The 27930-nt window shown below is 44.6% G+C and overlaps 1 protein-coding gene across 3 annotated transcripts in view; it reads left to right on the forward strand.

Moving 5' to 3' along the window:
* The window catches only part of nfatc2a (nuclear factor of activated T cells 2a), a 212838-nt gene that overhangs the window by 143903 nt on the left and 41005 nt on the right, over positions 1 to 27930 (forward strand). For all 3 annotated transcript variants that reach the window (XM_038803128.1, XM_038803126.1, XM_038803127.1), the window contains exons 7-9: positions 203 to 258; positions 4973 to 5102; positions 7781 to 8629. In XM_038803128.1, coding sequence (XP_038659056.1) covers positions 203 to 258; positions 4973 to 5102; positions 7781 to 8629 — 1035 coding nt within the window. The remainder of the gene's footprint in view (positions 1 to 202; positions 259 to 4972; positions 5103 to 7780; positions 8630 to 27930) is intronic.

The following is a 27930-nucleotide window of genomic DNA, read 5'->3' on the forward strand; positions in this document are numbered from 1 at the left end:
ACAATGATATCATGCATCCCAGTGGAAATATTCACCTGATTTTTGCGTTGGTAGATTCTGTTAATATTGTTGTGTCTCTTAAGAATACACCCAAAAGCATCAACTCTCAAATTTGAAACTGATTTGCGCTAATTCTATAAACACTGACATTTTAATTATTTTTGATTATTCACCCTTAATGGTGCTCAAATATTTATTTCAGATGGACAACAGATATGGGAGGTGGAGGCAACAGTGGATAAAGATAAAAGCCAGCCTGTAAGTATAAAGCTGAAATTGTTTTCTATCTCAAATCAGAATCTGTTGAGGAAAGGACTTCCCATTAATACTTTAAAATTTAGATAAATATTATTAACCCTTGTAAGTCCTACAAATGTGTCAGAAACTAATGAAAATTTGCTGATGCAGTGTTTTATATTTTAAAGAAAGGTATTTCTATTGAACTGCCAGTAACAAAAACAGTGGGCGAAATTCTCCGACCCCCACGACGGGTCGTAGAATAGCGGGAGGGCCTTCCCGACATTTTTCCCGCCCTTCCGCTATTCTCCACCCCCCCCTCCAACTCCCGACACGAATCGCCGCCGCCGTTTTTTTACGGCCGGCAGCGATTCACAGCTGTTCGATGGGCCGAAGTCCCAGCCCTTTACGCTGTTTTTACGAACGGCAAACAGACCTGGTCTGGCCGTTCGTAAAAACGGCGGGAACAACTCGCTTTTTATAACCATGGCACCGATTGGCACGGCAGTACCACGGCCGTGCCAAGGGTGCCATGGGCCCGCGATCGGTGGGCACCGATCGCGGGCCGCGGGCCCGATGCCCGCGCACTATTTGTCCTTCCGCCGCCCCGCAGTATCCATTCGCGGGGCGGCTGAGGGGCATCCTGGCCTGCGCATGCGCGGGTTTCGCGCAAATACGCGATGACGTCATCCGCGCATGCGCGGGTTGGAGTCTTCCAATCCGCGCATGCGCGGCTGACATCATATGACGCGTCAGCCGGCGCTAACTCCGGCAAGCGGGCTTAACGAAATTCGTTAAGCCCGTGATGCCGGAGCTTGTGGCGTCGGGCTGCTAGCCCCGACCGGGGACCAGAATCGGTTCCCGGTCGGGAAGGGGCGCGCTGGTGTCAAACCCGCCCGGGTTTGACGCCAGCCTTACGATTTCTCCCGTTTTGGGAGAATCGCGCCCAGTATTTGTCAGGAATAAAGCAGATTCAGAATTGATTAAAAAGATGCGCACTTACACATCAGAGGTAATTTGATTTTAGCAAGATTAAAACAATGCTATTTTCTAGCTAAATAGGCATTTAATGTAGAATATTAAACCTTTTGAGGACTTGTGTATACATTTTACTATTTTGTTGTCATTATAGATCGTCTGCATGCACAGATTCCATTTTCCAGCAATTCTATTTCTGCAGAACCTCCCACAACCCCCACCGCCATCTGTCAAGACAACTTGTCTCTCATCTAGGGTGGAGTTCAGTGCCCCCTCTCATGGCAAGTTTGGTGGGCAGGGGCATTTAATTGCAGATGGTGCTGAGCAGGGACCTCGCCACCTTCCTGACTCCACCCAGATTAAGTTCATCACTGAATGGCTTTTGGTTGACCTTCCTATCTCATCTCCAATTGAGGCTCTTAAGTGGGTAATTAATGGGCATCAATCTGCCACAACTGGTATTAACCTGGTGGTAGGCAAGGGGGTCGCAGGGAGCACAACAAGCAAACCCATACGAGATTGCTTGTGGGACCCCGGTGGGGGGGGGGGGTGGGGGGGGGGGGGGGGGAGGGGCGCTCAGTGCCTGATTGAGGAACCTAATATTAGGAGATCCTTTGACACTTATTGGTTTGATTCATCTGATGTTCCTCCTGTTGGCCGCTGCTTCCATGAATTTCATTTTTTTCAAAATTCAGTGCCCATATCTAGTCCTGCACCAAGCCTTGCACATCCATTACTCCTATCCTCACTGGCCTACATCAGCTCTCTATCTGTCAACACAAGTTTAAATCCCCAGCATTGTCCAATGCAAGCAGGGTGGGTTGGGACAGTTGATGGTTTTCATATCAGCAAGTTGAATGATTTAGTTCTCTGAAGGCAGGACAAGCAACAAAAACTGGTCTGATGAAGTTTAAAAAATATATGAACATACTTTTATGCAAATTCCATTTTCATGTACATTGCCAGGCCAATATTTTAGATTTTTGTGGAATTAGATGGATCAATATCTCTGCTAAGAATGATTGGTTATATTGCGAAGTTTTTAAATAAATTAAAGCACACATTGGTGAAATGGTGTCACTATATATAGCATCGGTATGAGGAACAAAGTTATATGTATTTAAATAGAAATGTCAGTAATGATAAGACATAATGGTATTCCACTGTAGAGTGCAATTCATTTTATTGCAGCTTATTGCATTAATAAAGTTTCCTTTCCAGGTGTACATGAGGGAAAAAGTGAATCTAATTTAATCTGTCTAGGAATTGTTCACTTAGTTAACTTTCTCAAATTTTCCATGACTGAAGTTGAGCAGAATTTTCAATTTTATGGATTTTTGAATAGAAACAAGTTACTTTTCTCAATCTTTATGGACCCTTGCACTATGCAGCATATACTCTTTATTACTTTATAAGAGGGCAGATTTATAACCTGCTCCCAGATCTCTGTTGATGACCTTCCATAACTAAAGTGGATGATTCTAATGCTCTGATTTTTTAATCCCAAAGTGAAATAGTACACTGGGCGGGATTCTCTGATCCTGAGGCTAAGTGTTGATGCCATCGGGAAACGCGGTCCCCAGCGGCATAAACATGGCCTCAGGATCAGCGATTCTGGCCCCTACAGGGGAGCAGCACGGCATTGGAGCGGCCCCTACAGGGGAGCAGCACGGCATTGGAGCGGCCCACGCCACTCCAGCTGCTGATCCTGGCATCAACTGGGCGCTGTGGGGTCCGTGCATGTGCAGTGGCATCAGCGCCAACACACGCATGTGCAGTGGCTCCCTTCTCCGCGCCGGCCCCGATGCAACATGGCGTGGGGCTAAAGGGGCCGGCGGGGAAGAAAGGAGGTCCCCAGCCCGAGGGGCCGGCCCGCCGATCATCGGTGGACCCAATCGCGGGCTAGGCCACAATGGAGGGGTGCAGCCAGGGTCGATCCCTTCCTCACCCCCCACAGGCCACCCCCGGACCCTTCCCCTTCCACGCCGAGGTCCCACCAGCTGAGAGCAGATTAGAACGGCATCGGCGGGACTCGGGCGACAGGATTATCTCAGCCTGGGGCTGGGACCGGAGAATCGGCGTGACCGGCACGAAGCACGCCAAGCCGTCGGGATGCGATTCTCCGCTCTGCGGAGAATCAGCGCCATTGGCGCCGGCGTGGTCGGTGCGGGGCTGGTCAGGGGCCAGTCTACGGGGCCGCCAGCGATTCTTGGCCCAGGATGGGCAGAGCGGCCGGAACAAGAAACCCGAGTCTCGCCGGCACCGTTCTAATCTGCTCTCAGCCGGTGGGGCCTCGACGTGGAAGGGTCTGGGGGCAGCCTGTAAAGGGGGAGGGGGAGATCGACCCTGGGGGGGGGGCCTCTGTTGTGGCCTGACCCACGATCGTGGCCCACCGATCGGTGGGCTGGCCTCCTAGGCTGGGGGCCTCCTTTTTTTCGCGCTGGCCCCTTTAGCCCTACGCCATGCTGAGTCGGGGCTGGCGCGGAGGAGGGAGCCACTGCGTATGCGCCCGTTGGCGCCATGCCACTGCGCATGTGCCGACCTTACGGCGCCCAGTTGACATTGAGATCTGCAGCTGGGGCAGCGTGGGCCGCTCCAGTGCCGTGCTGGCCCCCTGTAAGGGCCAGAATTGCTGATCCTGAGGCCTGTTCGCGACAGCGTTTCCGACAGCATCAACACTTAGCCTCTGCGGAGAATCGCATCCCGGTGTCGGGGCGGCGTGGCGCGATTCGCGGCGATTCGCCAGCCCGGCCCTGGGCTGAGAGAACCTTGTCCACGGCTTCCACTCAGTTAGAATGCCCGGCCATGGTTTGAAATTTACAATCTGGGTAATCTGGAGGGTATAATGGCATTTAGCATTCCACCGGATCTCTGCAGTGCAGCAGGAGTCTATTCAGCCCATCGGGTCTGCACCGAACCTTTGCCCACTCCCCCGTCCTATCCCCGTAACCCCGCGCATTGATCATAGCCAATCAACGTAACCATGTCTTTGGACTCTGGGAGGAAACTGGAGCACCGGGAAGGAATCCACGATGAGATTGGATGAACTCTACACAGTCACCCATGGCTGGAATCGAACCCTGTTCCTGCTGTGAGACAGCAGTGATAAGCAGTATGTCAGTCACCCTGCTGCCCATAGTATTCAGTTTCTATCCTCTTTTTTTAAACAATTAGAATGGTGACCAGCAACTGATTACGCAGTCACGGCTCCAGCATCCTTGGTGATGTTTTACCTACCATGCACACGAGGCAGAAAGTGTAGAATAGATGATATGCATACTGATCCTTGCATCTAATTCTCTAAGAGCTGCAATGAATTATTGATCAGGAAAGGTGTATAGCAATGATACTTCTGTGAGGATCTTATGTTTGTAGAGTTGTCTGTTGCTAGTAAGTGGACCCAGATAGGATAGTTGTGGAGCAAATGTGATGATGTTACACAAGCTATCATCCCATGGTGGTCTCAGCAAAGATTGAATGCAGAGCTCTTTAATGTTTGCAAAACATTAGGCAATAAAAAACACCAATAACCATAGTGTGAGTAGTTTGGATGACTATCTGCTCAGGTTTATATGCTCGGTAGTACACCCACAATTTTATTCCTATTGGGAAGGAATGCACAATTTATCAAGTTACTGGTAGTTTAATAAAAACAAACCTGTTTGTTGCATTTTACAGAGTTTTTTAAAATGGCAAAAGAATGAACAGGGCGCCATTTCATTGCTGCATTTTCACCTTCTGCACCTTTTCTATTCAGAACATTCTCTTTGTTGAAATTCCGCGCTATCGGAACCAACATATTCGCACAGCAGCCAAGGTGAACTTCTGTGTTGTCAATGGAAAGAGGAAAAGGAGCCAGCCACAGAGATTTACATATCTCCCTGCAGGTAAGTAACGTGGCGAGACCTCTCGTCCGAAATGTTTAACATAGCTGAACCCGAAAAAAGTGTTTGGGTTCTGTCAAGGTCAAGCTGCTGTTTGGATGAAACATGCTACCCATGTGACTTACACTTGGGCAAGGAATTGAATGAAAAAAAAAACAGCTGCAGTCGAAACCATGTCTCCAGGCTAACTGAATGCAAATATTGCCAAGTTTTCTTTTAGCTATCTTTAAAGCTGAAGGAAGAAGCCAAGCCACATTCAAACAAATGCATATTGTGCACATTTTCTTAGTTTAGTGCATTATTGGTGGTTAGTTTTTGCATGTAACTGAAATTCTAAATCTAGGAAACCCCAACAACTACTTTCAGGGGTATTTAATGAACTGAGGTTGTTCAGCAATTTTAGTTGATTTTAGTTGGACTAGTTGAAATCTTGAGAGAAATAGGTTAGATTAAATTTAGCTTCCATTGTTAGAAAAGCTGCATAAGAGAAAGGCCACTGCATACAGCAAGGCTGGCTACAAACTAATAGTTTAACACGGCTTCACCTGAGGAAGGAGCTGCGCTCTGAAAGCTCGTGTTTGAAACAGACCTGTTGGACTTTAACATGGTGTTGTAAGACTTCTTACTGTAATTGTTTAACAGATATAGGGGTGGATTCACGGTTCCCAGCCATGTATTTCTCGGTGACACGCCTTTCGCCAGTGGCAGGATTCTCTGTTCCCACCGTTATCAATGGGATTTCCCATTGAAGATACCCCGCGCTGCCGGGAAACCGGCAGGTGGTGGTGCACTGCCAGCGGGAACAGAGAATCCCAATGGTCGGAGAATTCCGGCCATACATTGAGGTGGTTGTTTTTTTGAGAAGCTGAGAGCTATATTTACTGCAAATCTATAATACGTTAGTATTTACACGTTTGCTTGCACACCTATTGTTCAATATGGTATCCTGTTAAAGTCTGAAACAAGTTCTAACGTTAAGATCCGCTGTTGCTTTTTGAAGATATGAAGGCACGGGAAGCATTCAATTCCGAAAGCACTTATCTGCTTCTTGCCCTGACTTAATACCAGAGACATGCCGAATGATCAGGGCCAGTGGAAACACATTCAAACCTAAAGCAGCTGAGTTTAATTTCTGAGTTATTTGAAATACTGAAGCTGAATTGCTTCTGTAAAAAGGGACAAAGAACGCCTTAAAGCATTTTTTGTAAAATGTTAGTTCAGTTAGCAATAACTTTCCAGTGCTTCACCAAGTGGAATGCAATGGGGTAGTCTGAAATTTAAACGTAATGCCGTTCATTATTCTATTCGTATCATGAATTTAAAGACATGCTTGTGCTAAAGGTAAATATGTTTCATTGGTATTGAATAGAAATATTCTAAACCTTGAAGCTCTTTACTTCACATGACTGTCAAGCAACTAATGTCATCAGATGTGAAACCCTTTAATTAACGCTCCAAGTGAAACATTTGGGTTCATAAATGTGATGGTGCCACACTTGTTTTTCCGATCCTAAACAGACACATCCAGTTTGTTGGGCAGGAATCGCTGGCTCAGTATGACCCAGAAGCTTCTGCCATGTTGGTATAGGATAAATAAAAGCTCCAAATCCTGTCCCTCAAAACGGTGTTTGGTCATTTTCGTATACAGGTAAGAGGCCAAACCCCTGTTTAAGGTCCTCTGCACATATTTGGGCTGCCTGGAACATGGTTGGTACCTGTCCAGTTACATTCAGAGATTTCAGGTCTAAATGCAGCTGAACCTTCGAGGAATCTTTGAAGGCGGCATGATGGCACAGTGGTTAGCACTGCAGCCTCACAGCACCAGGGACCCGAGTTCGATTCCGACCTTGGGTGACTGTGCGGAATTTGTACCTTCTCCCCGTGTCTGCATGGGTTTCCTCCTGGTGCTCTGGTTTCTTCCCACACTCTGAAGATGTGCCGGTTAGGTGGTGGTCATGCTAAATTGCTCCTAAGGGTGGTGTTGCAGGAATAGGATGGGGGATTGGGGCTAGGTAGGGTTGTCTTTTGTAGGGTCAATGCAGATTTGATGGGCCAAATGGCCTCCGTCTGCATTGTAGGGATTCTATGAACTGCTAATGTAAAAAAAGGTTAAAAGATGTGTACCTGAGAGGTGAAGGAGTGTTCGGTCCTGGCTTCACATTCAAACTACAGGCTTATAGGGGCTGGTTTAGCTCACAAGGCTAAATCGCTGGCTTTTAAAGCAGACCAAGCAGGCCAGCAGCACGGTTCGATTCCCGTACCAGCCTCCCCGGACAGGCGCCGGAATGTGGCGACTAGGGGCTTTTCACAGTAACTTCATTGAAGCCTACCCGTGACAATAAGCGATTTTCATTTCATTTCATTTCATTTTCATTCTGCCAGACACTGTGCAACTTGTCTGTTGGCCTCCTGTGCCCCTACCCTCCCTCACCCACCGTCTTCCCCTTCCACTCCCCCTCCACACCACCATCCCCAATACAACACCTTCCTGATTGCATTTCCTTTCACTTTAAGCGCTTAGCTCCCCACACCAGCACAGAAAATGGCTTTTAAATTTGTCTTTTAAAAATCCAAGTGCTAAATCGCTTAACTAATTTGTGTTGTGGCTACATATTTTTACTGGTTATAAATACGTTAATGTGAGTTGAGATTAAATATACTTTCTCTGTCATTTATTTCAGTGCCTATTATTAAAACAGAGCCTAATGATGAGTGTGAAGATGTCATGTTCTGCAACACTGTACATCATAGAAACATGACTCAGTTTTATTCTACGCAGCAGGTCATGACCCCAGTAATGGTCACTAACCCCACTTCCTGCCTTGGGGGAAATATGGCTTCCTGTTGTTCTGGATTTTCTCCACATGATTCTAAATACCAGCAGCAGAATCCAACAGGGGTTGTCTATCAGAGATCCAGAAGTGGCAGCCCTAATCATCTTGGCTATCAATCATCTGCAGTTATGGTGCCATCAATTCCCATAATTCAAGATGCTCACAAATCAGTGTTGGTGCATGCTGGCTCACCTGCCCAGCCTTCTATGACGCACCACTCTCCAACCAATCAGTCCTCCACCATAATTCACCATTCACATAACAACCATGATTCTTCTTCCATGATTCACAATTCCCCAACCAATCATCAATCGCCTCTGATGCAACATTCCCCAACCCACCAGCAGTTATCTTCTCTGATTCACCATTCACCGACTAGCCAGCAGTTGAGATACAGCAGCCACCAGGATTACCAGCGCCAGGTATATTCAGAGAATGATGTCCATGTGCCTATTGTGCGGTCCACTACACCGCAAGCAGTACACCATGTGCAAAAAAATAGTCCAAATCAGTATGCAGCCGTGATCCAGCAACAGCAGCAGACATCCAATGCAGTCCAGAAGGTTTCCAAAAATGGCACTTCACCAACACAGCTTACATCATTGATACTGGATCAGCAGGAGAAGGAACCTACAGTTACTGGAGTTACAGTCAAGCAGGAACCGCAGAACCTGGACCAGGCATATCTGGATGATGGTAAGAAACAATTCTTGCAATTAAGATATTGGTGCAACTGAAGTACAAGAACCATTACAAAACATAAGTCAATTTATTATTTGAAAACTAAAATGTTGAGTGTCACAAATCTCCTTTCAAAACAAAATCTCATGCAGGTATGTCTTGTAATTTTGTACTCGCAAAGATAAAGGGATGTCAGTCTGAAGGGCTAGGAAACTGATTCCCCCTTACTGAGTTTTGTTCACTTATAGCATCAGCTTCTTCCAGTTGCTGTATTAAAGAATTAAAGGCAATAGAGATCTCCCTGCGCAGCTCTAAATTTGTACCTGAAATCTTACCTTCAGAGAAATGTCTGTTCCACACTGTTCAGTCACATTTCATTTCCCACACCATACAATTATACATTTATCCTTATAATTGAAATCATCCTAATAACAATAAATAACAGCAATTTATTTTATTGTAGGCAGGAAAGGAACATTCATTTCATTTGCAATTAATATTAATTAGTAAAAAGTTTTATCTGTCTCCATAGGTTCAAAGTAATGATTGTTTGGGTCAAAGTACACAGGGCAAAATGATCCCCATTCTGTCCTGTTAGTGCAATTTTCATGATATAAAAATGTGTCAGTTCCACCACAGGACTGTGCTTGCCAATTTAAGGATACATGTCTTATTTATATTTATTTTTTGCCCACAACCTATTTGGGTCTTTGCACAGGAGTAACATGAAGCTTAAAGGTGAGCAAACAGTTGGTTTGTTTGTCATTTTATCCCTAGTTTACTGATTTGAAAGGGGTTTTCTGGAAAATTATTTTGGGCCTCACCTCAGTGTAGTTTGCCAAAATGTAGGGAAGATTCGATGATAGGTTATTATGGCCTCAGTCGTGCCCTTGCTCTCAGAACTCTTTGGCAGCTTTCACAACCCGGCATTGGAGGTAAATAATCAGCTGAAATCTCACTGAATGTTTTGAATCAAGTCCCCGCAATAATCATTTGTGCACAGGGAGCAGCCTGGGGCCTAAACCACTGTGTTACCTAGCACTCTGATCATTTCTAGCTGATGTTTGTGCTTAGATTTTTGGTAGCTTCTGAAACACATAAACACATGTAGTTTTATTAGGTACATGAAGCTCATATAGAAGTATCTGAAAGCATGAAGTACAACAGCTAGAAGGCCAGCTTACAACACAGTTCAAAGGTAGCAGGAAAATAATCTGGTTCATGTCCAAAACTTATATTGGAAAGTCTTAGAAGTCCCGAAAGTTTCCATGTGGTATGTTTGTAATTTCTCCAGGATAAGTACCTGAGATTAAAAATAGTCAGTTACATTAGTTTGGATTTGCAAAGTGGATCACTCACAAGTTGATAACTTTCTATGATGTCAGGTGAGGACAGTAGTTGGCTGGTCATGAAGCTTGCAGTGACTAGTTCAGAGACCCGTTTGGCTCATCTTTGTCCATTCAAAACTTATGTAGAGTTGAAATCAGGTGCCAAGCCTTATTTTATTCTTAATTTCTCATTTTAAAAAAATATTCCATCTGTGAAAATCTGCAATTGCGATGGGCAATGTGCTAGCTGCATTGAAGCAGCATTATCCTAAGTAAACACACCTGCCAAGAATAATGGAGATGGTTTCAAATCTTTGATTCCTGGAAGCTATTCAGCAACCTCATTTCCTAAATGCCAAACCTTGCTGACAAATGGGACCGCTCATCCAAGAGATCAATCAACGATCCAGTTTGATAGCTGCTGGTAAAAACCACATGGAATTAATATCACTGCTGAATGGATTTACTTGGATCAACTCCTCTGATCTCATGAATTGTCAGTCTATTCAGATGCACAGCCACTGCCTTTCTGAAAATTCCTTTTTTTCAGATATGGTAAATAAGTCTAAATGGTTCACTGTATCAGGGCCTAAATGCTTTACATTTATTCTATTTTATATTACCTGCGCCTTAGTTGTGCCAGTCATGTAGCCAATAGGCCTGACACTCTCTTATTAAAGCAAATCTTTGATCGAGAGCTTGAGTCTAGGGTGCACTCCCATGGCCATTAAACGAGACGCTACAAGAATACTTTGTCGGATTCACTTAGGAATTTTGATATTGACCCTGAATTCCAGAAGAAGGTCACACAGGATCACCTCCAACAAGTAGAAAATGGTGTGGTCTCCTTCGAAAGCAAGCACATATAAAAGACAGAGAGAAAACACAAGGAGAGGAAATCCGGAACTGACAGTTCACCCAAAACTCATTGTCTGCAGTATCCTGTGTTAATTGCAATAAAATCTTTTGGCTAAAAATCGGCCTTAGCAGTCATCTCAGTACCCACTAGAAGCCTATCAAACATTCCAGATGATTTTTTTAAAGCTGCAATTTAACATGACCAATCCACCTACTCTGCACATCTTTGGGTTGTGGGGTTGAGACCCACGCAAATACCGGGAGAATGTGCCAACTCCACACGGACAGTGACCCAGGGCCGGGATCAAACCCGGATCCTCAGAGCCTTGAGGCAGCAGTGCTAGGCACTGCATCACCGTGCCGCCCCAAACCACTCCAGATGTTAACGCGATCATCTTCACCTCGAAGGACAAACAAGAATAAAAATAGTTCAATAATTTGTTCTGGTTTCTCTTATGCCAATTTAGACCCATTGATACTGAGATTGGGTTTGTACAAGTCAGAAGTGAAGTTTTTTTTCTTATCAGTTTCTCGATCAATTGGCATCCTCTTCCTTGCTGAACGTTTTGAATCGTTGATGTCTCCGCTTGCACAAGCTCCAAGATCCTACTGATACAATGTCTAAATGTATGAGCCTTGGTGTCAGGAAATGATTTGCATAACGGAGACATTGGCCGGGATTTTCTGGCCCCGCTGTTGTGGGGCCAGCCGCGGGGAATGCAGGTGAACCAACCAAATGTCCATTAACTTCCAGCGGGACTCGAAGATCCCAGGGGCAGGCAGGGCTGAAAATACCGGCCATTACCTCAATCCTGATTGTGCTCCCCATTAACGCCCGTGCATGTGCATTTTTAGCAGATGTCAGTGGATAGTAATCAGGAGAAAAAAGCTTCACTGATTTTTCCTTTCTTCCCTACTGTGCGATTAGAGCTGCCTTTGCTAAAACTAACTCAGGGATTGAGCCTGGCTCCTTTGTGCCCTGTATGAAGAACCTAATGTCAGGATAACAGAAGCATCATCAAGTGCAATCTTAATGCTTCTGCACATTTGCGGCAGCACGGTAGCATAATGGTTAGCACAATTGCTTCACAGCTCCAGGGTCCCAGGTTCGATTCCTGGCTTGGGTCACTGTCTGCACGTTCTCCCCGTGTGTGCGTGGGTTTCCTCCGGGTGCTCCGGTTTCCTCCCACAGTCCAAAGATGTGCAGGTTAGGTGGATTGGCCATGCTAAATTGCCCTTAGTGTCCAAAATTGCCCTTAGTGTTGGGTGGGGTTACTGGGTTATGGGGATAGGGTGGAGGTGTGGGCTTGGGTAGGGTGCTCTTTCAAAGAGCCAGTGCAGACTCGATGGGCTGAATGGCCTCCTTCTGCACTGTAAATTCTATGAAATATGCACTTGCTTCGGACATACAAGGAACAGGGGTAGGCCATTCTGCCCCTCGAGCCTGCTCTGCCATTTCATAAGGTCATGTCTGATCTGATAGAAACCTTAAGTTTGCATTCGACCTTCCCGCACGATAACCTTTCACCTCCTTGTTACCATGAATCTATCCATCTCTGCCTTAAAAATATTCTGCTTTCACCACCTTTTCAGGGAGAGAGTTTCAAGGAGTCACGACCCTCTGTGAAAGGATTTCACCTCATCTCTATTTTAAATGGACAACCCCTTATTTTAAAACAGTGACCCCTAAGCTCTGGATTCTCCCACAAGAGGAAGCATCCATCCTCTCCACATCCACCCTGTCAAGACCCTTCAGAACCTTGTTTGTTTCAATCACTTTGCCTATTACTCTTCTAAACTCCAGCAAATACAAACCTAGCTTGTCTAATCTTTGCTCATAAGACAACTCATCTTTTCCGGGTATTAGTCTGGTAAACCTTCTCTGAGCTGCATTTACATTCTTCCTTAAATAAGGTAACTAACATTGTACATAGTTCTCCAAATATGGTCTTACTATTGCCCTGTACAACCTATGCATTACCTATTTATGATTTCAGTTCCCCTTTGCAATAAATGATAATGTTCTATTAGCTTTCCTAATTACTTGCTTTTATAAGTCCATGAGGAGTCCACACTGAGTAGTTCAAATAAACTTAGTTTATTTACAATAACTATTATATACATCAAATGGTAGATCCCTACTGGGTCTGCCTTGCCGCTGCCAACCTGGCTGGCTTTATATACCATACAACCAAACATTATTTAGAGGTCCCCACCCCCGTAATGCAAGAGCTCGAATTCTGAGAGGTTCATGGGGAAATTAATTGTTCCCACCTCGTAAGAATCTTGCGGGCTGTAACTTCCTCCCGCCCCCAAAGTCCGAAAAATCTTCTGACGTTTGCGGCAAAGGAGGGTGCCGGACTCTCTTTGCGTCAGGCGAGGCGTTGCGCACCGAAGGCGCCGGATTGAGAGGCTTGAATCTGGAAGGCGAATGCCACTTTCGACTGGAGCGTCGTGACGGATACCCTGCCAGAGGCTGCTGCTTGTGTGGGTTTGAATTCCATCCTCATCGCCAGTTTTATAACGCCACGAAGGACTCCACACCGAGTAGTTCAAAGAAACTTTACTTATTTACATCTTTTATAAATATCACACAGTAGATCCCTACTGGGTCTGCCTTGTTGGTGCCAAACTGGCTGGCTTTATATACCATAAAACTATACATTGATTAGAGGTCCCAACCCCCTTAACAGGAGAGATCATGTTCTGTAAGGTTAACGGAGAAGTTAATTGTTCCCACCACTTAAGACCCTTGTGGGTTATGACACTTGCTGTGCCTGCATACCAGCCTTCTGGGATTTGTGCACTGGGACACCCAGATCCCTCTGCATCCCAGAACACTGAAATCTCTCACCATTTAGGTAATAAGCTTTTTTATTCTTGCTGTCAAATGGACAATTTTACATTTAACCACATTATACTCCACTTGACAGATATTTGCCCACTCACTTCACCTATCTATATCTTTTTGTAGCCTTTTGATGTCCTCTGCACAACTTACCTTCCTACCTATCTTCATGTCATCAGAAAATTTGGCAGCCATCCCTTTATCCAAGTAATTTATATAAATTGTAAACAGTTGAGTTCCCAGCATTGATCCCTGTAGTACACCACTCATATCTTGCCAAGCTGAAAAAGACACATTTATGCCTTTGCTCTGCTTCCTGTTAGCTAGCCAGTTAGGAGTAGATCATAGTGATGGGTGTGCTATGGTCTGAAACTCAGTTCAGGGTCAAGTAAGACACTTGCAAAATCTATGATTGAGCCACAGATAAGTGACCAAGGAGCAGGGTGGAATCGGTGGTGAAGGTGCCGAGTTTGTGAAGGGGACAAAAGACAATGACTACAGGCTTAGTGTTTCGCTGGAGGAAATTACAGCTCATTAGAGATTGGATGTTAGATCAGGGCTGGATATCTCTGACCGTTCATTGGCAGCAGGTTTCTTTGGTCTGTGGGGTGGGTTCAATGGGACTTTCCATTGACAGTGGCGGGAGCAGAGAACCCCGGCCGCCAGCAAATGGCGCACCGCCGGAGAATCTCTCCCAGAAGTCTGACAACACAAAGACAGTGAACGGGTCAAGAGGAATCCAGTTCGGTGTCATCCACATTTATGTAGAAGTTGACCTCATGTTTGTAGATGATGTTGCTGATACAGAAGGAAGATCCTTGGGAAATTGTGGATGCAATGGTACATGGCTGGAAGAGGAGCGATTGCTAGAGATTCACCGGGTGCAATGAGATCGGTAAAAGTGGAACAAAGGGAGCTGATCAATGGAGGAGAGATTTGTAGGAGATGTGGTCAGCCCTGTCAAAGACAAAAGTGAAATGAACGCAAATATGGCATTTCGGATATATAGTTGGTTTGTTAGAATATAGGGTTGCAACTGGAACTTGTTAACTTACAATGGGGCATCAAAGGACATCTTTTATGATAAGCATCTTGTTTAAGTCTGTTAATTTTAATAACCATGAAACAATCTAAAATGAACATCATTGAACCTATTGTACAACTAAAGCAAGTAAAAGTGGTTAAATATGTAGTAATACAGTGAGTGAGCCAGCAAGTATATGTTACCTGATTTCAGTGCGAACCATAGATATCCCCCAGAATCATTTCCAGCTTATTTATCGCTGCTTGTGTTAGTTTTAACATTATCGTGTGGAATAAAAAGGATTCAAACAGCATGGTGATCATATGTATGCAATTGATCATAATACAAACCTCATGTGAACAGTAAGGCTGTTATTTATGTGGCGGATCGTAATGTCACAGTCAAATCTCATTATAGCACATTCTGTTGCTACAAAGCATCCATTATAATGGACCACTCCCTAGTGCATTTTGAAGCTCCATTTACTGTGAGTAGAAAGGCCAAAACCTCAACAAAGCAATCCTTTGAGAAAGATAGGTTGTCACTTCCCATGAGTTTGTAACGTTGAGATTTGACTGTATGATTCTGAATTGTTTATACCCATGGATAACCTGTTGGCAGCAGTGGTGATCGTGAATAGTAGGCAAGTTATCATTCAGGAATATTATTGCGACAATTTCCTTACTTAAATTCTACTGAAGTAAATTATATAACTTAAAGCTACAGTGTCTATAATATTGCTTAACTTTATTTCTAACTGGACATTTTTGAAAATATATTAAAGAATAAGGACTGGTATTCTGAGAGCAGCATGTTCATGATGCTGATTTCTGCTCTCCATACATGATACCCGCTTGTGATGGACAGGAAACTTGAACGAAGGAAGAATGCATCGTAAGAATTAGAAAGTCATATTTCCAATTGTCTTCACAAGTAATGAAGTTAGGAAAGTAAGTCACTCATGGTTCCTTTCCGCTTGTGAACAATTAGCTTTTCCTCTGCTCTTTGAAATTTTGGATGGGATTTTCAGGAAAAATGACAAAGGGCACAGTGTTGCGGGTCTGTTAGCTGCGAGCATAAATCCCATACTGCCCACAAAATGTAGCGAGAGGTCAAAAGCGGGATTTGGGCTGGTGAGATTTTGGGGCACGATGTTTCCGGGCCCTCCCCAATGACACGATCAGGCTCACGCCCAAGAAGGGCGAGAATCTGATTTGAATGAATTTGAATGCATTTTTCCTAATTTACGATAGATTTCGGGATGGAACCAGTTGAGCTGGCGATGCTGTTTATAACAAGTGCTGGAGTAGCAAAGTCTCCAGAAGCAACACGCTGCTGCCCCCAGGGAGTACCCAGCACCAGGAGCCAGCAGGGCAGGTTCAAGGGCCGGATGCAGCACAAGCAGAACAGGGGGCCCCAAGGGCATGAAGGGGACAGGGTTTACAGGACCAGGGTGTCCGACATAGAGCTGTCAGACAACATGTGCCGTAGGAGAGTCCACCTCAACAGAGAGATAGTGAGGCACCTGTCCAACAATCTTGCCAGCTTGACGCCACGAGGATGAAGAGGGCACCTGCTCCTTCTGGCTGTGAAGGTCATGGCTGCCCTAAAGCCTTACACCACGGGATCGGTCCAGGGCCAACGGGTAACCTGTATGGCATCTCACAGTCATCTGCCACAAATGCAACTGTGAGGTCACGAATGCACTCTATGGCAGGACTTCAAGCTGCATTAGTTTCAAACTGGACCAAACCCATCAGGACAAGAGGGCTGTGGGTTACGGGACCATAGCTAGTGTATCACAGGATGGCCACGGGTCCTACTGATTGATGGTCGAGGATCATCAGTTGGTGTTCCTGCAAGGCAAGGGACATTGTTTTTGTACATAGTCTGATCAAGTATTTGGACAACAAAAAACTCACTTGGGACTGGCCATCTGGGTGAAGGTGCAGTGGCTCCTCACGTTGCTGTTGCAGGCCAACATAGGTATCTGTGCAGACCCACCCCTGGTTCTCCCCTGTAGACCCATGGCCTTCTCCTCAAAGAGAGTCTAGATCCTTCCTTTGGGCATTCCACTGCCTGTCTATTTTTAAAATAAATTTAGAGTACCCAATTCTTTTTTTTCCTATTAAGGGGCAATTTAGCCTGGCCAATCTATCTACCTGCATATTTTTGTGTTTTGGGGGCGGAACTCAAACGCAGACACGGGGAGAATGTGCAAACTCCACACGGAAAGTGACCCAGGGCCAGGATCGAACCTGGGCCCTCGGCGCCCTGACAACCTCCTGTTTTCTCTCTCTCACTCTCTCTCTCTCGTTATGGGTAATCTTCTAGTTCTGGACAATCCTATCATGCACAAAGGGGATAATGTGAACCGGATGCCTGGCAGGTCAGAGGTCAAGGACAATTGGCATTTGAGGGCACTGCGCTTAAGCTTAATGAGGAGTATCGGCGGGGAGAATTGTTTGAGAATGATGCTCGGAGGTCGGGTGTTCATCAGAAAGTTGCTCTACAGTGATGATGCCGCACTAACATGACACTTGTAGCAGAAATGGAAAGACCCTCTCGTGCCTATAAAGGGTTTGATTTGATCATCAGCATCAGAAAGACATATTTCAGTCCAGGATATTGCCACACAACCATCTATAAGCATTGACAACGTGATGCTGGAGGTTGTTAATAGCATCACAAATCTAGACTCCACAATCACCAGCAATCTGTCACTTGTGCTGAAATCAACACATTCACCACAAAAGCTACAGCTGTTACATTCAAACAGAGTAAGACAGTGTGTAACAACAGCAACCTGACTGCGAACATCAAATAGTGAGTCTACCAAGCCTACATTCTCAGTGCATACCTCTGCAGTGGTGAGACCTGGACAACAGGCAGGAGAAAAGGATGAACAGTTTCCACCTGTGCTGCCTCAAACATATCTTATGCCTCTCTTGGCAGGACATGGATACCAACTCAGAGATCCTGGAGCATGCTAGCTCCCTCAGCATACTCTCATGGGCAAAATGTAACGAGTGGTATGCCACAGGGATCAGTATTGGGACCTCAACTGTCTACAATGTATATAAATGACTTGGATGAAGGGGTGGATGAAGGGAAATTGCTGGTGATGCAAAGATAGGTAGGAGAGTAAATTGTAAAGAGAACATAAGGAGGCTACAAAAATATATAGATAGGTTAAGTGAGTGGGCAAAGGTCCGGCAATTGGAGTGTAAAGTGGGGTAAATGTGAAATTGTCCATTTTTGCAGGAAGAATAAAAAAGAAGATTATTATCTAAATAGTGAGAAAGGCAGAGCTTTGAGGAACAGAGAGGTCTGGATGTCTTCTTACATGAATCATAAAAGGCAAGTATGCAGGTACAGAAATTAATAAAGGAGGCTACTCGAATTCTTCAGTTGTACGGGGCACTGTTGAGAACACTTTTGGAGAACTATATACAGTATTGGTCACCTTATTGAAGGAAGAATGTAAATGTGTTGGAAGCAGTTTAGAGAAGGTTTGCCAAACTAATACTTGGGGTGGTTGGGTTGTCTTCTGAGGAAAGGTTACACAAGCTAAGCTTTCATTCACTGGAGTTTAGAAGAGTAAGAGGCAAGTTGATTGAACCATATAAGGCCCCGAAGGGTCTTGACAGGATGGATGTTAAGAGCGTGTTTCCTCTTGTGGGAGAATTTCGAACTTGGAGTCACTGTTTAAAAAGAAGTGGTCACCCATTTAAAACAGAGATGAGATTAAATGTTTTCACTCAGAGGATTGAGAGTCTTTGGAACGCTCTTCCTGAAAAGGTTGTGGAAACAGATCTTTGAATATTGTCAAGACATAGGTGGATAGATTCTTGATAAGCAAGGAGGTGATAGGTTATTGAGGGTAGGTGAGATGCAGATTTGAGGTTACTATCAGATCAGCCATAATCTTATTAAATGACGGAGGGGGCTGAATAGCCTACTCCTGCTCCTTGTTCATGTGTTCGTGTTGCTAAGCCAACAACATCTCTGCTGGCTCAGCCATAATCACCACTTGGATGACGGCATATGCAAAGACCTTCTTTACAGACCCCAACTTCCTGAGCATCCATATCTCCACTGCAAGGACACCTGCAAGCGCGGTACGAAGATGGTGAACATTAACTGCAACAACCGGAACCCAGTCGTGGCCTCTGGAACTTGACTGTTTGGAGGACATTTGATGAGGCGAGTAGAAAAGAAAAGCTCAGCTAGTAGAGAAATGAGTCCGGACAAAACAGAAGCCAATGAATCCTGCACTTTCTAAGCTTACTGTCTTCCACTGCAGCAAATGTGACAAGAACTGCCTTGCCAGAATGGGCCGCCTTAGACACATTAGAGTTCATCACCACAGTGCAAGCCATCGTCATAAATAAAAAGCCACCAATTGTTGCATTAAACTTGAAACATACGGTTACAATCTTAAGAAAAACAGTAAAGTAAATGGAATTAGATGGTGAGTGGGGCGTCCATTTCAATTGCAAAATAGGTCCATTGTTCAACTTTGAAATCCATTTTGTTTTTGTATCTGGCCTGACAAGACTGCATAGTCTTTACTAGTTATGTACTTTTCGATATTACTAATGATAAACTTTCATTCATTTTTCTTTTTGTCTCTTAACCCCGCTTCCTTCTTTAATAATGGCGAAGGGAGTCAGAAGAGTGACATAAAGAAGACATGCTATAATAAAGTACTATTTACAAAGGGCCCCGGTTGAACCTCACCGGGTCCTTTCTCTCTGTTTGTCGGTTGGTTCCTGTCTGGCCGACCTCATACACAAAATGGTATCAGCTCCGTAGTTAGCAGGGAAGCTCACTCCTCGAGCCACACAGGGAAACCAGCTCCATAGTGAGCAGGGAAGCTCACTCCTCGAGCCACACAGAGAAACCAATCAGCCCAGCCCTGTGTGTTCCGTGAAGGTTATTATACCTCTAATGATGCTGCAGCACACAAAAGGATTAACGAGGAGTTGAGGAGAATCTTTCTTTATTCAGAGGATGGTGTGGAGATCACTGCCTGAAAGGTTTAGAGAGGCAGAAACCCTCATTGTCTTTAAAATTACTTGGATGCATCTGAACTGCCTTGACCGACAGAGCCACATACTAGGAAGTAGAAAATGGGATTAGACAGCAGTGAAGGTCCAAATGCCCCCCCCCCCCCCCCACCCCCCCCCCCCCCCCCCCCCCCCCCCCCCGCCGCCACACACACACACACACACACACACAGTGCCTCAAATATATTTTTTAAGAGGATAATTCAGGGAGGTCACTGCTGCCATTATATTGAGAGAACCAAACACCTTTTAAAAGGAAAGCAAGCTTGATGGATTAAATATAAAAAACCACTGTGTCACAAAACCTCCTGTAGCAAGGGTGTCTGTGAAATTAGTTTGGGGAGCCTAGTAGCCCACTATTTGAAACTACCCCAAAATGGAAGCTAAAGCAAAGGGATCTGGACAGGTTTCCTGTATCCCCAAAAAATACCAGTGTATTCTGCTTTTGCTTCAACTTCGCATTTGAATTCGGGCCATCTGCAGTAAATAATGGAGATCCTTCTGGCTGCTCACCACAATCAGCTAGATTGGAATTGAGTGGTGATGGATGTTACATGGCATGGTGGCAAACTATCCAATATGCTGCTTCGAGGGTTCATATCATTTGACCTTCACATAAAAATAAAATACCATTATCAATAGTATTTTAATCAAAACTATTTAAACTATTAATATTGTCAGCATTTGCATACCACATTTTGGGAAATGACTAATATATCATTTCATTTCATATCAGCTACAGTTTCTTCACCATCCTACCTACACGCGGCTTCATATAGTCACTTAATCATGAACATTTACAGATGAACTAATGACTTGTGAGAAGAAAGTAAAGGAAGGGAATTGAGGGGTAAGAAGTTGTGATAGCTCTTAAACTGTATATTCAGGTTTCAAAAATCCCACATTCTTTCCACTGAGGGTTATTTTCAAAACATTCTCAGGCTGAACCCAATATAACTTGCCCCCTTTGTAACTCCTCAATCAGTCCCTGTAGCTACAAACCACAAAATATTTTCCATTGTTTAAATATCTGCACTGGATCTCACGTTGACTACTCTATATTTGCTGGAGTTTGCACATCTTAATTATCACAGTGTACATGGGTCATTGATATACACTGTAACTGATGTGGAATTGGGACGTTATTGGAAAATCCCATTTACCATGAATACCTCAAAAAATAATTTTTTGATAAAATTATTTGATAAAATCAAAAAATAATTCATGGTAAATGAGGTATAAGAATCCCAGGTTCGATTCCCGGCTGGGTCACTGTCTGTGTGGAGTCTGCACGTCCTCCCCCTGTGTGCGTGGGTTTCCTCCGGGTGCTCCGGTTTCCTCCCACAGTCCAAAGATGTGCGGGTTAGGTGGATTGGCCATGCTAAATTGCCCGTAGTGTCCTAATAAAAAAAGTAAGGTTAAGGGGGGGGGGGTTGTTGGGTTACGGGTATAGGGTGGATACGTGGGTTTGAGTAGGGTGATCATGGCTCGGCACAACATTGAGGGCCGAAGGGCCTGTTCTGTGCTGTACTGTTCTATGTTCTATGAAGTGATTGAGGCAACGTTATACACTCACCAACCAATCTGGACCATTTTTTTGCATTTATAATGCCCTCATGTTTAAAACATGAACTTGGTTGTGCTTTATAATAAAGCAGCTGGAACAAGTCCCACACTTATCTATGAGAGTCCAAATGGCTAATGTGCATCGGGGAAATGGCTCCTTTCTTCCAGTAATTCTTCATCGAGTACCTTACAAATAAAACCCTCTTCATTGTTGTTTCTTTAAAAATAGTTTGGACACAAATAATATATAAAACCGAAGTGACTGTGATCATGTATGGCAGTGATTCTCAGACCTCGCGCACATTGGAGAGCCCATCACTGAGTTAGATACTTGAAACATGGCTGAAATTTAGGAGTTAAAAGATTTCACATTATGCTGTTGGTAAAGGAATCAGAATCAATGCTGTATTGGTAACATGTTTTTAAATCAGTATAATTGAGTTGGTGCTATGATAAAACGCCAGTCTTGGTTTATTCAGATGTCAAAGTTGAATTTCACCTTGTATGTCTTCACAAAATTATTTTTTGAGGTATAAAGATGTGTGACTTTCTTTTAATAATTATTAAGTTATTTGATCTAAGTTTTGTTTGCGACTGAATATGAAAGCTGAGCTTAAACTCACAATCAGCGATAGCTCAGCCTGGGTCCCTAGAAAGCTTGGCCTATAACAAAACCAAAAGTTACTCATTATATTCACATGACCTCTAATTGGCTGCAGCAACTTTGAAGTGGTTGCAGTATTGTGGTTCCATGAAATTCCGCCATTGAATTGATTGACCATGCTTACAATGCTCCACTTCTTATGGTTTAGATTTTGGTGGATTCCCAAACAGGGCATTATCTTGGGGTTATTGTACTTCACCAAAAGCGGATCCACAACATAGTGAGAAAAAGACTTGCATAGGAACTAGCGATAGATTTTTATCTCAAGCAAAGAGGTAGCCAAGCAAGTTTGAAATACATTTGCTGGCCAAAATTTCAGTTCTGGACTGGTTCTGATGTTTCCCGGTCCACAAGAAGAAGGTACGCTGCAGCTGCCAGGCAGGTGAAGACTCCAGTGACCCTTGATCACCCACCTGCTTGCAGGTAAGTGGCAAGGAATTGGCTGCTGGATGGCCTCGCATGAGGGAAGAGGATAGAAAATGAATTATTCATGCCTGTAAAGAATGAAATGAATGAATAAAAATTGCTTATTGTCACAAGTAGGCTTCAAATGAAGTTACTGTGAAAAGCCCCTAGTCGCCACATTCCGGCACCTGTTTGGGGAGGCTGGTATGGGAATTGAGCCGTGCTGCTGGCCTGGCTTGGTCTGCTTTCAAAGCCAGCGATTTAGCCCTGTGCTAAACCAGGCACAAATGAATCCATCTGGGATCATTTGCCTTTCTTTCAAGCAGTGTTAAAGCCTTTAAAGCCCAGAATGGCAACAACACCAGCTCACTTGTTGGATCTATGCGGCATACAGGCTTGGTTTCTTTGGGTGGCCTGTGACCTGCCCTCCAAGTCTCTGCCAGGTGTAAGAGGAGAGGACAGAAAACGTACCAGGCTGCTTCCCCCATTTCAGATTGGAATTTAAAATGGAGCCCAGCAGATTCAGGTTCTACCCCAAAATTCCTGTCCTCTCTCAGGAAATGCATTGTGTACATGCCCTTCCTTATTTCAGGAAGTGAAGTCCCAATGCAGATGGGAAAAGAAAACTGGGAGACAAATTACAGTTTAACATTCCACTGGGTACATGGACCTGAAGGTTGTTTTGATTATAGATCGAGGGGCTTTTCTGGATTTATCCCTTACTTTCAACAATAAGATGTTGGAGTTTCTGCCTCAGGTGGTTTTACACACTATGTGGGCATCTTGGGTCAGGCAGCAAGTTTGCATTTAGCGCAAAATGGTAATTGCTATGTCCCCATAGATTATCCAGAGGCTTGCTGCTCACTGCATATGTAGCTGTTTTTTCATAATTCATGTGTGGTTAGAAAGTAATTGCAATATGTATCTGATTTCCCAATCTGAGTTCAAAAATGACTTGAAGACCAATTTGAAGCTGTCTAATCCACAATAGGCTTTTATCTGGTCAGAAGTTGCATAGGGCAGCCATTTTATCTCAAATTGGTTACTGGTTCTATTTTTGGCATTAAAAACAATATTACATGTATTCAGTTAGTGTTGTGAAGAAAATGTCCTTTCCATTTTATTTAGCATAAACCCCTCCCCTATTTCAATGACATGCAAATAAATCAATAATGCTGAAATAAAGGAGTGATTTAATTTTTTTAAAAAGAGTCCATTCTGCGGCAATCGAGGGGCCATTCCCGGCTCTTGTAACGTCAGGAACTAGCCCACTATGTAACGGCATTCTGGGTTTTTTCAGCCCCGGTGGGGAATGCCCTCCCGAAGCCACACTTCCTGCACCGAGGAGCTCCGCTCGATGCAGGAGGAGATCGGGAATCCCTTTTTAAATGGCACCCCGCCTCCAATGTGACCCCGGACCCTCCCAATGTCTCAGCTTACCGTATTAGAGGGTTCACAAGCCCCCCTGCACCCCACCACATACCGGCGGAGCACCCCTGGGTCCAATCCCCGGTGTGGGCAAAATGCGAGCCTGGCACCTTTGCACTGCCCCAGCCAGCCTGGCAGCGCCAGCAGGGTCCCTGGCAGTACCAGGGTGGCACCCAGGTGGCACAGCCAGTGTGCTAGACTGGCAGTGTCAAGGTGCGCGTGTAGCACCTGCGCGTGTAGCACCTGCAATGCCTGTCTGACCAGAGCCAGACTACCTAGGGGCCTCCGATCGCCTTGGAGACTACCCCACCACCCAAGTGCCATTCCACCTGGTCTCTGTTTGTGGGAAGCAGTGATAAATGGCACCCGACTGGTGTCTCCTGAGCAAAGGCTGATAGATGCTGGGTGGCTGTTCGATCCGGTGGCGGCATAGGTAACCGAGCTTTTAAGTTAGCTATGCGAGTCTGGGTCCCGCTCATTGTGGGCGGGATCCAGATCGCGACATCTCACGAGATTTCATTAGATCACGGGAGGTGTATAGACCCTGGGGATTCCCGGAGAGGCCTCTCCCAGGATCGACCAGCGCGTCCCATTCCGATTCCGGCGTGACGTGGCCAGTAAATCGCTCCAGAATCTTTAATTTTCCAACAGTGCCATTTTGTACTTGATGTGGATAAGAGATTGGTCACAGAATGCTTCTTTGAAGTTGCATTGTCCTACATTTGTTTTCCTGATCTTCAATGTGAGGCCAAATCCAATTCATTTTGTGATTTCCTGGCTTGCCTGTATCAGGAATCTGCTACGGTTAATGTTTTGCAGCTTCTATCTTGTCTTGTCTGTACTGCTGAGTTATGTGGCATTTTGAGAGAGAATTAAATAGCTTATCACAAAATGTTCAGAATTTTCCCAGTGTAACCTCAGACACTGGGTGAAGAAGGGAACGCGGAGAATCTTCGGACCCTGTGGCCTTAATTCCTCTGTTTACATCCTCATCCTCTAACTGTCCTGTCCTGGGGGAAATCAAGCCTCAAGTACTTTGAGTCACACAAAACATCAACTCCTTCAGCTTAGCTCTGACTGTTAATCCTGCATCATTTCTGAAAGACAGTTTTGAGAATAAGAGATATCTTTGCACATGTTTCTTAGAAAAGAAAATTCAACTCCATATCTAGATTCCAGATCCATTTAATCCCACAGTGTGTTTTTGAAATAGAGTCGTAAAGTTCTTTGCTTCTTTTAAGTAAACGGTGCATCCATATGAGCATCAATCTGCTAAAGAGGTCATTATTTTCTCTGGAAGTTTTCAAAAGTCAATTGGAATATTTTTGCATATTCTCTGCATAATTATTAATCACAGATTGATACTAAAAGTGTCATTTTTCATCTCTCCTTGGATTAGTGATCAAAGTGATATTCTATCTGGGCACTGTTCAAAGAACTTTATGCAGCTCATTATGATTCCACTAAAGCTTTTGTGGTAAAGCAAACTATGTAGACCCTGGAGTTTTACAATCTGATAGAACTTGGTGGCATTGCTTGTGTACAGGAGAAGGTAAATCTTACTGTTTTATTGTAATAGCATATGCATTTAAATCTTGGCAGCCTTTCAAAATAGAAATCCAACCTGTGAACAAATATTTAAATATATTCAGCGAAACCAGTCTAAAAAAATAAGTTCCATGCTGCTCCAGGACTCAGTTGTAGGTGTACACAAGTGGTCTGTTACTTAGCTGTGAAGACAATAAATTTGATCAATTGATTTCTGGCCACTTATCAGCCAGATCATTGAGGTGCGATGGGGTTAGGGCACTATGTTTTGCCGCAATGTCCATGAACCCAACAGAAAGAAAAACATCCTGAATTCCCATTTCTCATCACTGTCTGGTCACTGCTAATGAAAGTTCTGTCCACCTGACTCAGCTGGGATGCTTGTGGTTAACTTGTCTGGCGGCACTCACCCAGGTGGCTGGACTGCAGAGTCATGGGACTGAGATGGCTGTCAACTCATAACAGCTGGTTCTTGGCGTGGGACTGCTGCTGTGTCTTTGAAGTGAGCTGGGCAACCAGGTTTCATCTGCCAAATTCTTAATGGCAAGCTGTATTGCGTTTTGTGCCTCAGAGTTATGCAGAGATGCCAAACTAGGTTCTATGCTTTATTTGAACGTTTCTAAAATGTTCGCTGTCGTGTACTTACTGCTTACTTTAAGTTTCTTTGTAACCAGACCCACTTGTTGCAGCACATGGCACAGTGAGCAGTCTGCAGACACATCCAATCAGGGCGGCACAGTGGTTAGCACTGCTGCCTCACGGCCCTGAGGAACCGGGTTCTATCCCGGTCAGGGTCACTGTGGGGAGTTTGCACATTCTCCCTGTGTGTGCGTGGGTCTCACCCCCACAACCCAAAGATGTGCAGGGTAGGTGGATTGACCATGCTAAATTGCCTCTGAATTGGGAAAATTTCAAAAAAACAGACACACACAATCAGCCACCAAATAATTGAACACACCATGGGATAGAGTTTGTGCATGAGCTGCTGTATTATGGTGTCATCAACCATTGCCCTCGTTCTCGGGCCCCATCAGCTGGATGGTTGGTATGGTGGTAGCTATCAACTCCTGGAAGTTCTGAGACACTTACTTAGCCAAGACAAGATTGCAGGTGCTGTCTACGATGTACCACGATGCCCATTGTCATTGTTTCTATGGAGGTGGAATGCCTCAAAAGCTGCCTGATTGCTTTTTGTCTGGGATTCTACAACAGACCTGTGAATGCAGCTGCTACTTGTTGTCCTAGTTCCTGTAAAACAGACATTACCAAAATGGTATTGCTGCAAATCAGAGCATCACAGGGGAAGATAGTGGCGTAGTGGTCTTGTCGTTGGACTACTAATCAGAGGCCCATTCTAATTCTCTGAGGAAAGGGGTTCAAATCCCATCATGGCAACTGGTGGAATTTAAATTCAATTAATAAAACAGGGCATATAAATCTACTCTCAGTAAAGGTGACCATGAAACTACTGATTGCTGTAAAAAAAACTATTTGGTTCACCTCTGCCCTTTAAAAACGGAAATCTGCCATCCTTATCTGCAGGTGACTCCAGAATCGCAGCAATACAACTGACTCTTAACTGCTCTCTGAAATGGCCAAGCAAGACCCTCAGTTCAAGGGCAAATAGGAGTGGGCACAAAAATGCTGGCCTTACCAGTGATGCCCCGTATCCCATGAAAGAATAAAAAAAATTGAAGTACTGTTAAAATCTGGGTCAAGAACCCTGATGTCTTTGAGAAACTTCTGCCTTTGTAGAGAAGAAGCCCCTTTTTCCCTCACTTGACACTTTTCCAGGTCCACATGCATTGTGTGTCACCCAGTATGCATTCATGGTTCCCCTGTCACTGGCGCCAGGATAAGATGAGCTGAGTAACACAGGTGTTGAGATGAATGGATCTGGTATTTTGGTAGATGCTGTCGACTCAGAGGAGGACAATAAAATAAGGCCCTGGCGTTCTGCTTTCTTTTCCTCCTCACCGTTTCCACCTGGCCAGCCAGAAAGGGATGGGGTACAAATGTTGGATTTGCAACGATGCTCATATCTGAAATAAGGATTAAGGAAATGTCCTTTTCTTCTTCCTACTTGAGCTGCTCTTCCTTCTCGAGTTTAATTACCTTCTGCTGTTCTGCTGGATCTACAGGAACAAAGAATGATTGAATACATCCCCCTGGGATCCAGGACATATTAGAAAGGGATGAAAGGTTAAGGTGTCTGTAATGGTGCAGAGGGCTGCCCTGAAGAAATATCAGGGCTTTGGTACCCATCAGGCAGTGGAAAGATGCTGTTGACTTCAGCATGGTGCTACAGACGGTGCATTGTAACAGTTTAACAATGACAAGGTAACGGGCAAGATTGTCCGCCACTTCATGCCAGTGGGAGCTTCCAGTCTAGCCGACGACGCAAGTTTCAAGGCGGCATGGGATGGATTCAATGAGAAATCTCATTGGCAGTGGTGGGATCAGAAGATCCCACAGCCAGCCAAGGGCAGGCTGCTTCCCACCGCCTAGAAACATGCCATGGTGCCTTTTTTCAAAATTTGTTCACAGGATGTGGGTATCACTGGTAAGGCCATGT

Source organism: Scyliorhinus canicula, chromosome 7, assembly GCF_902713615.1.
Source record: "Scyliorhinus canicula chromosome 7, sScyCan1.1, whole genome shotgun sequence".
Taxonomy (NCBI): domain Eukaryota; kingdom Metazoa; phylum Chordata; class Chondrichthyes; order Carcharhiniformes; family Scyliorhinidae; genus Scyliorhinus; species Scyliorhinus canicula.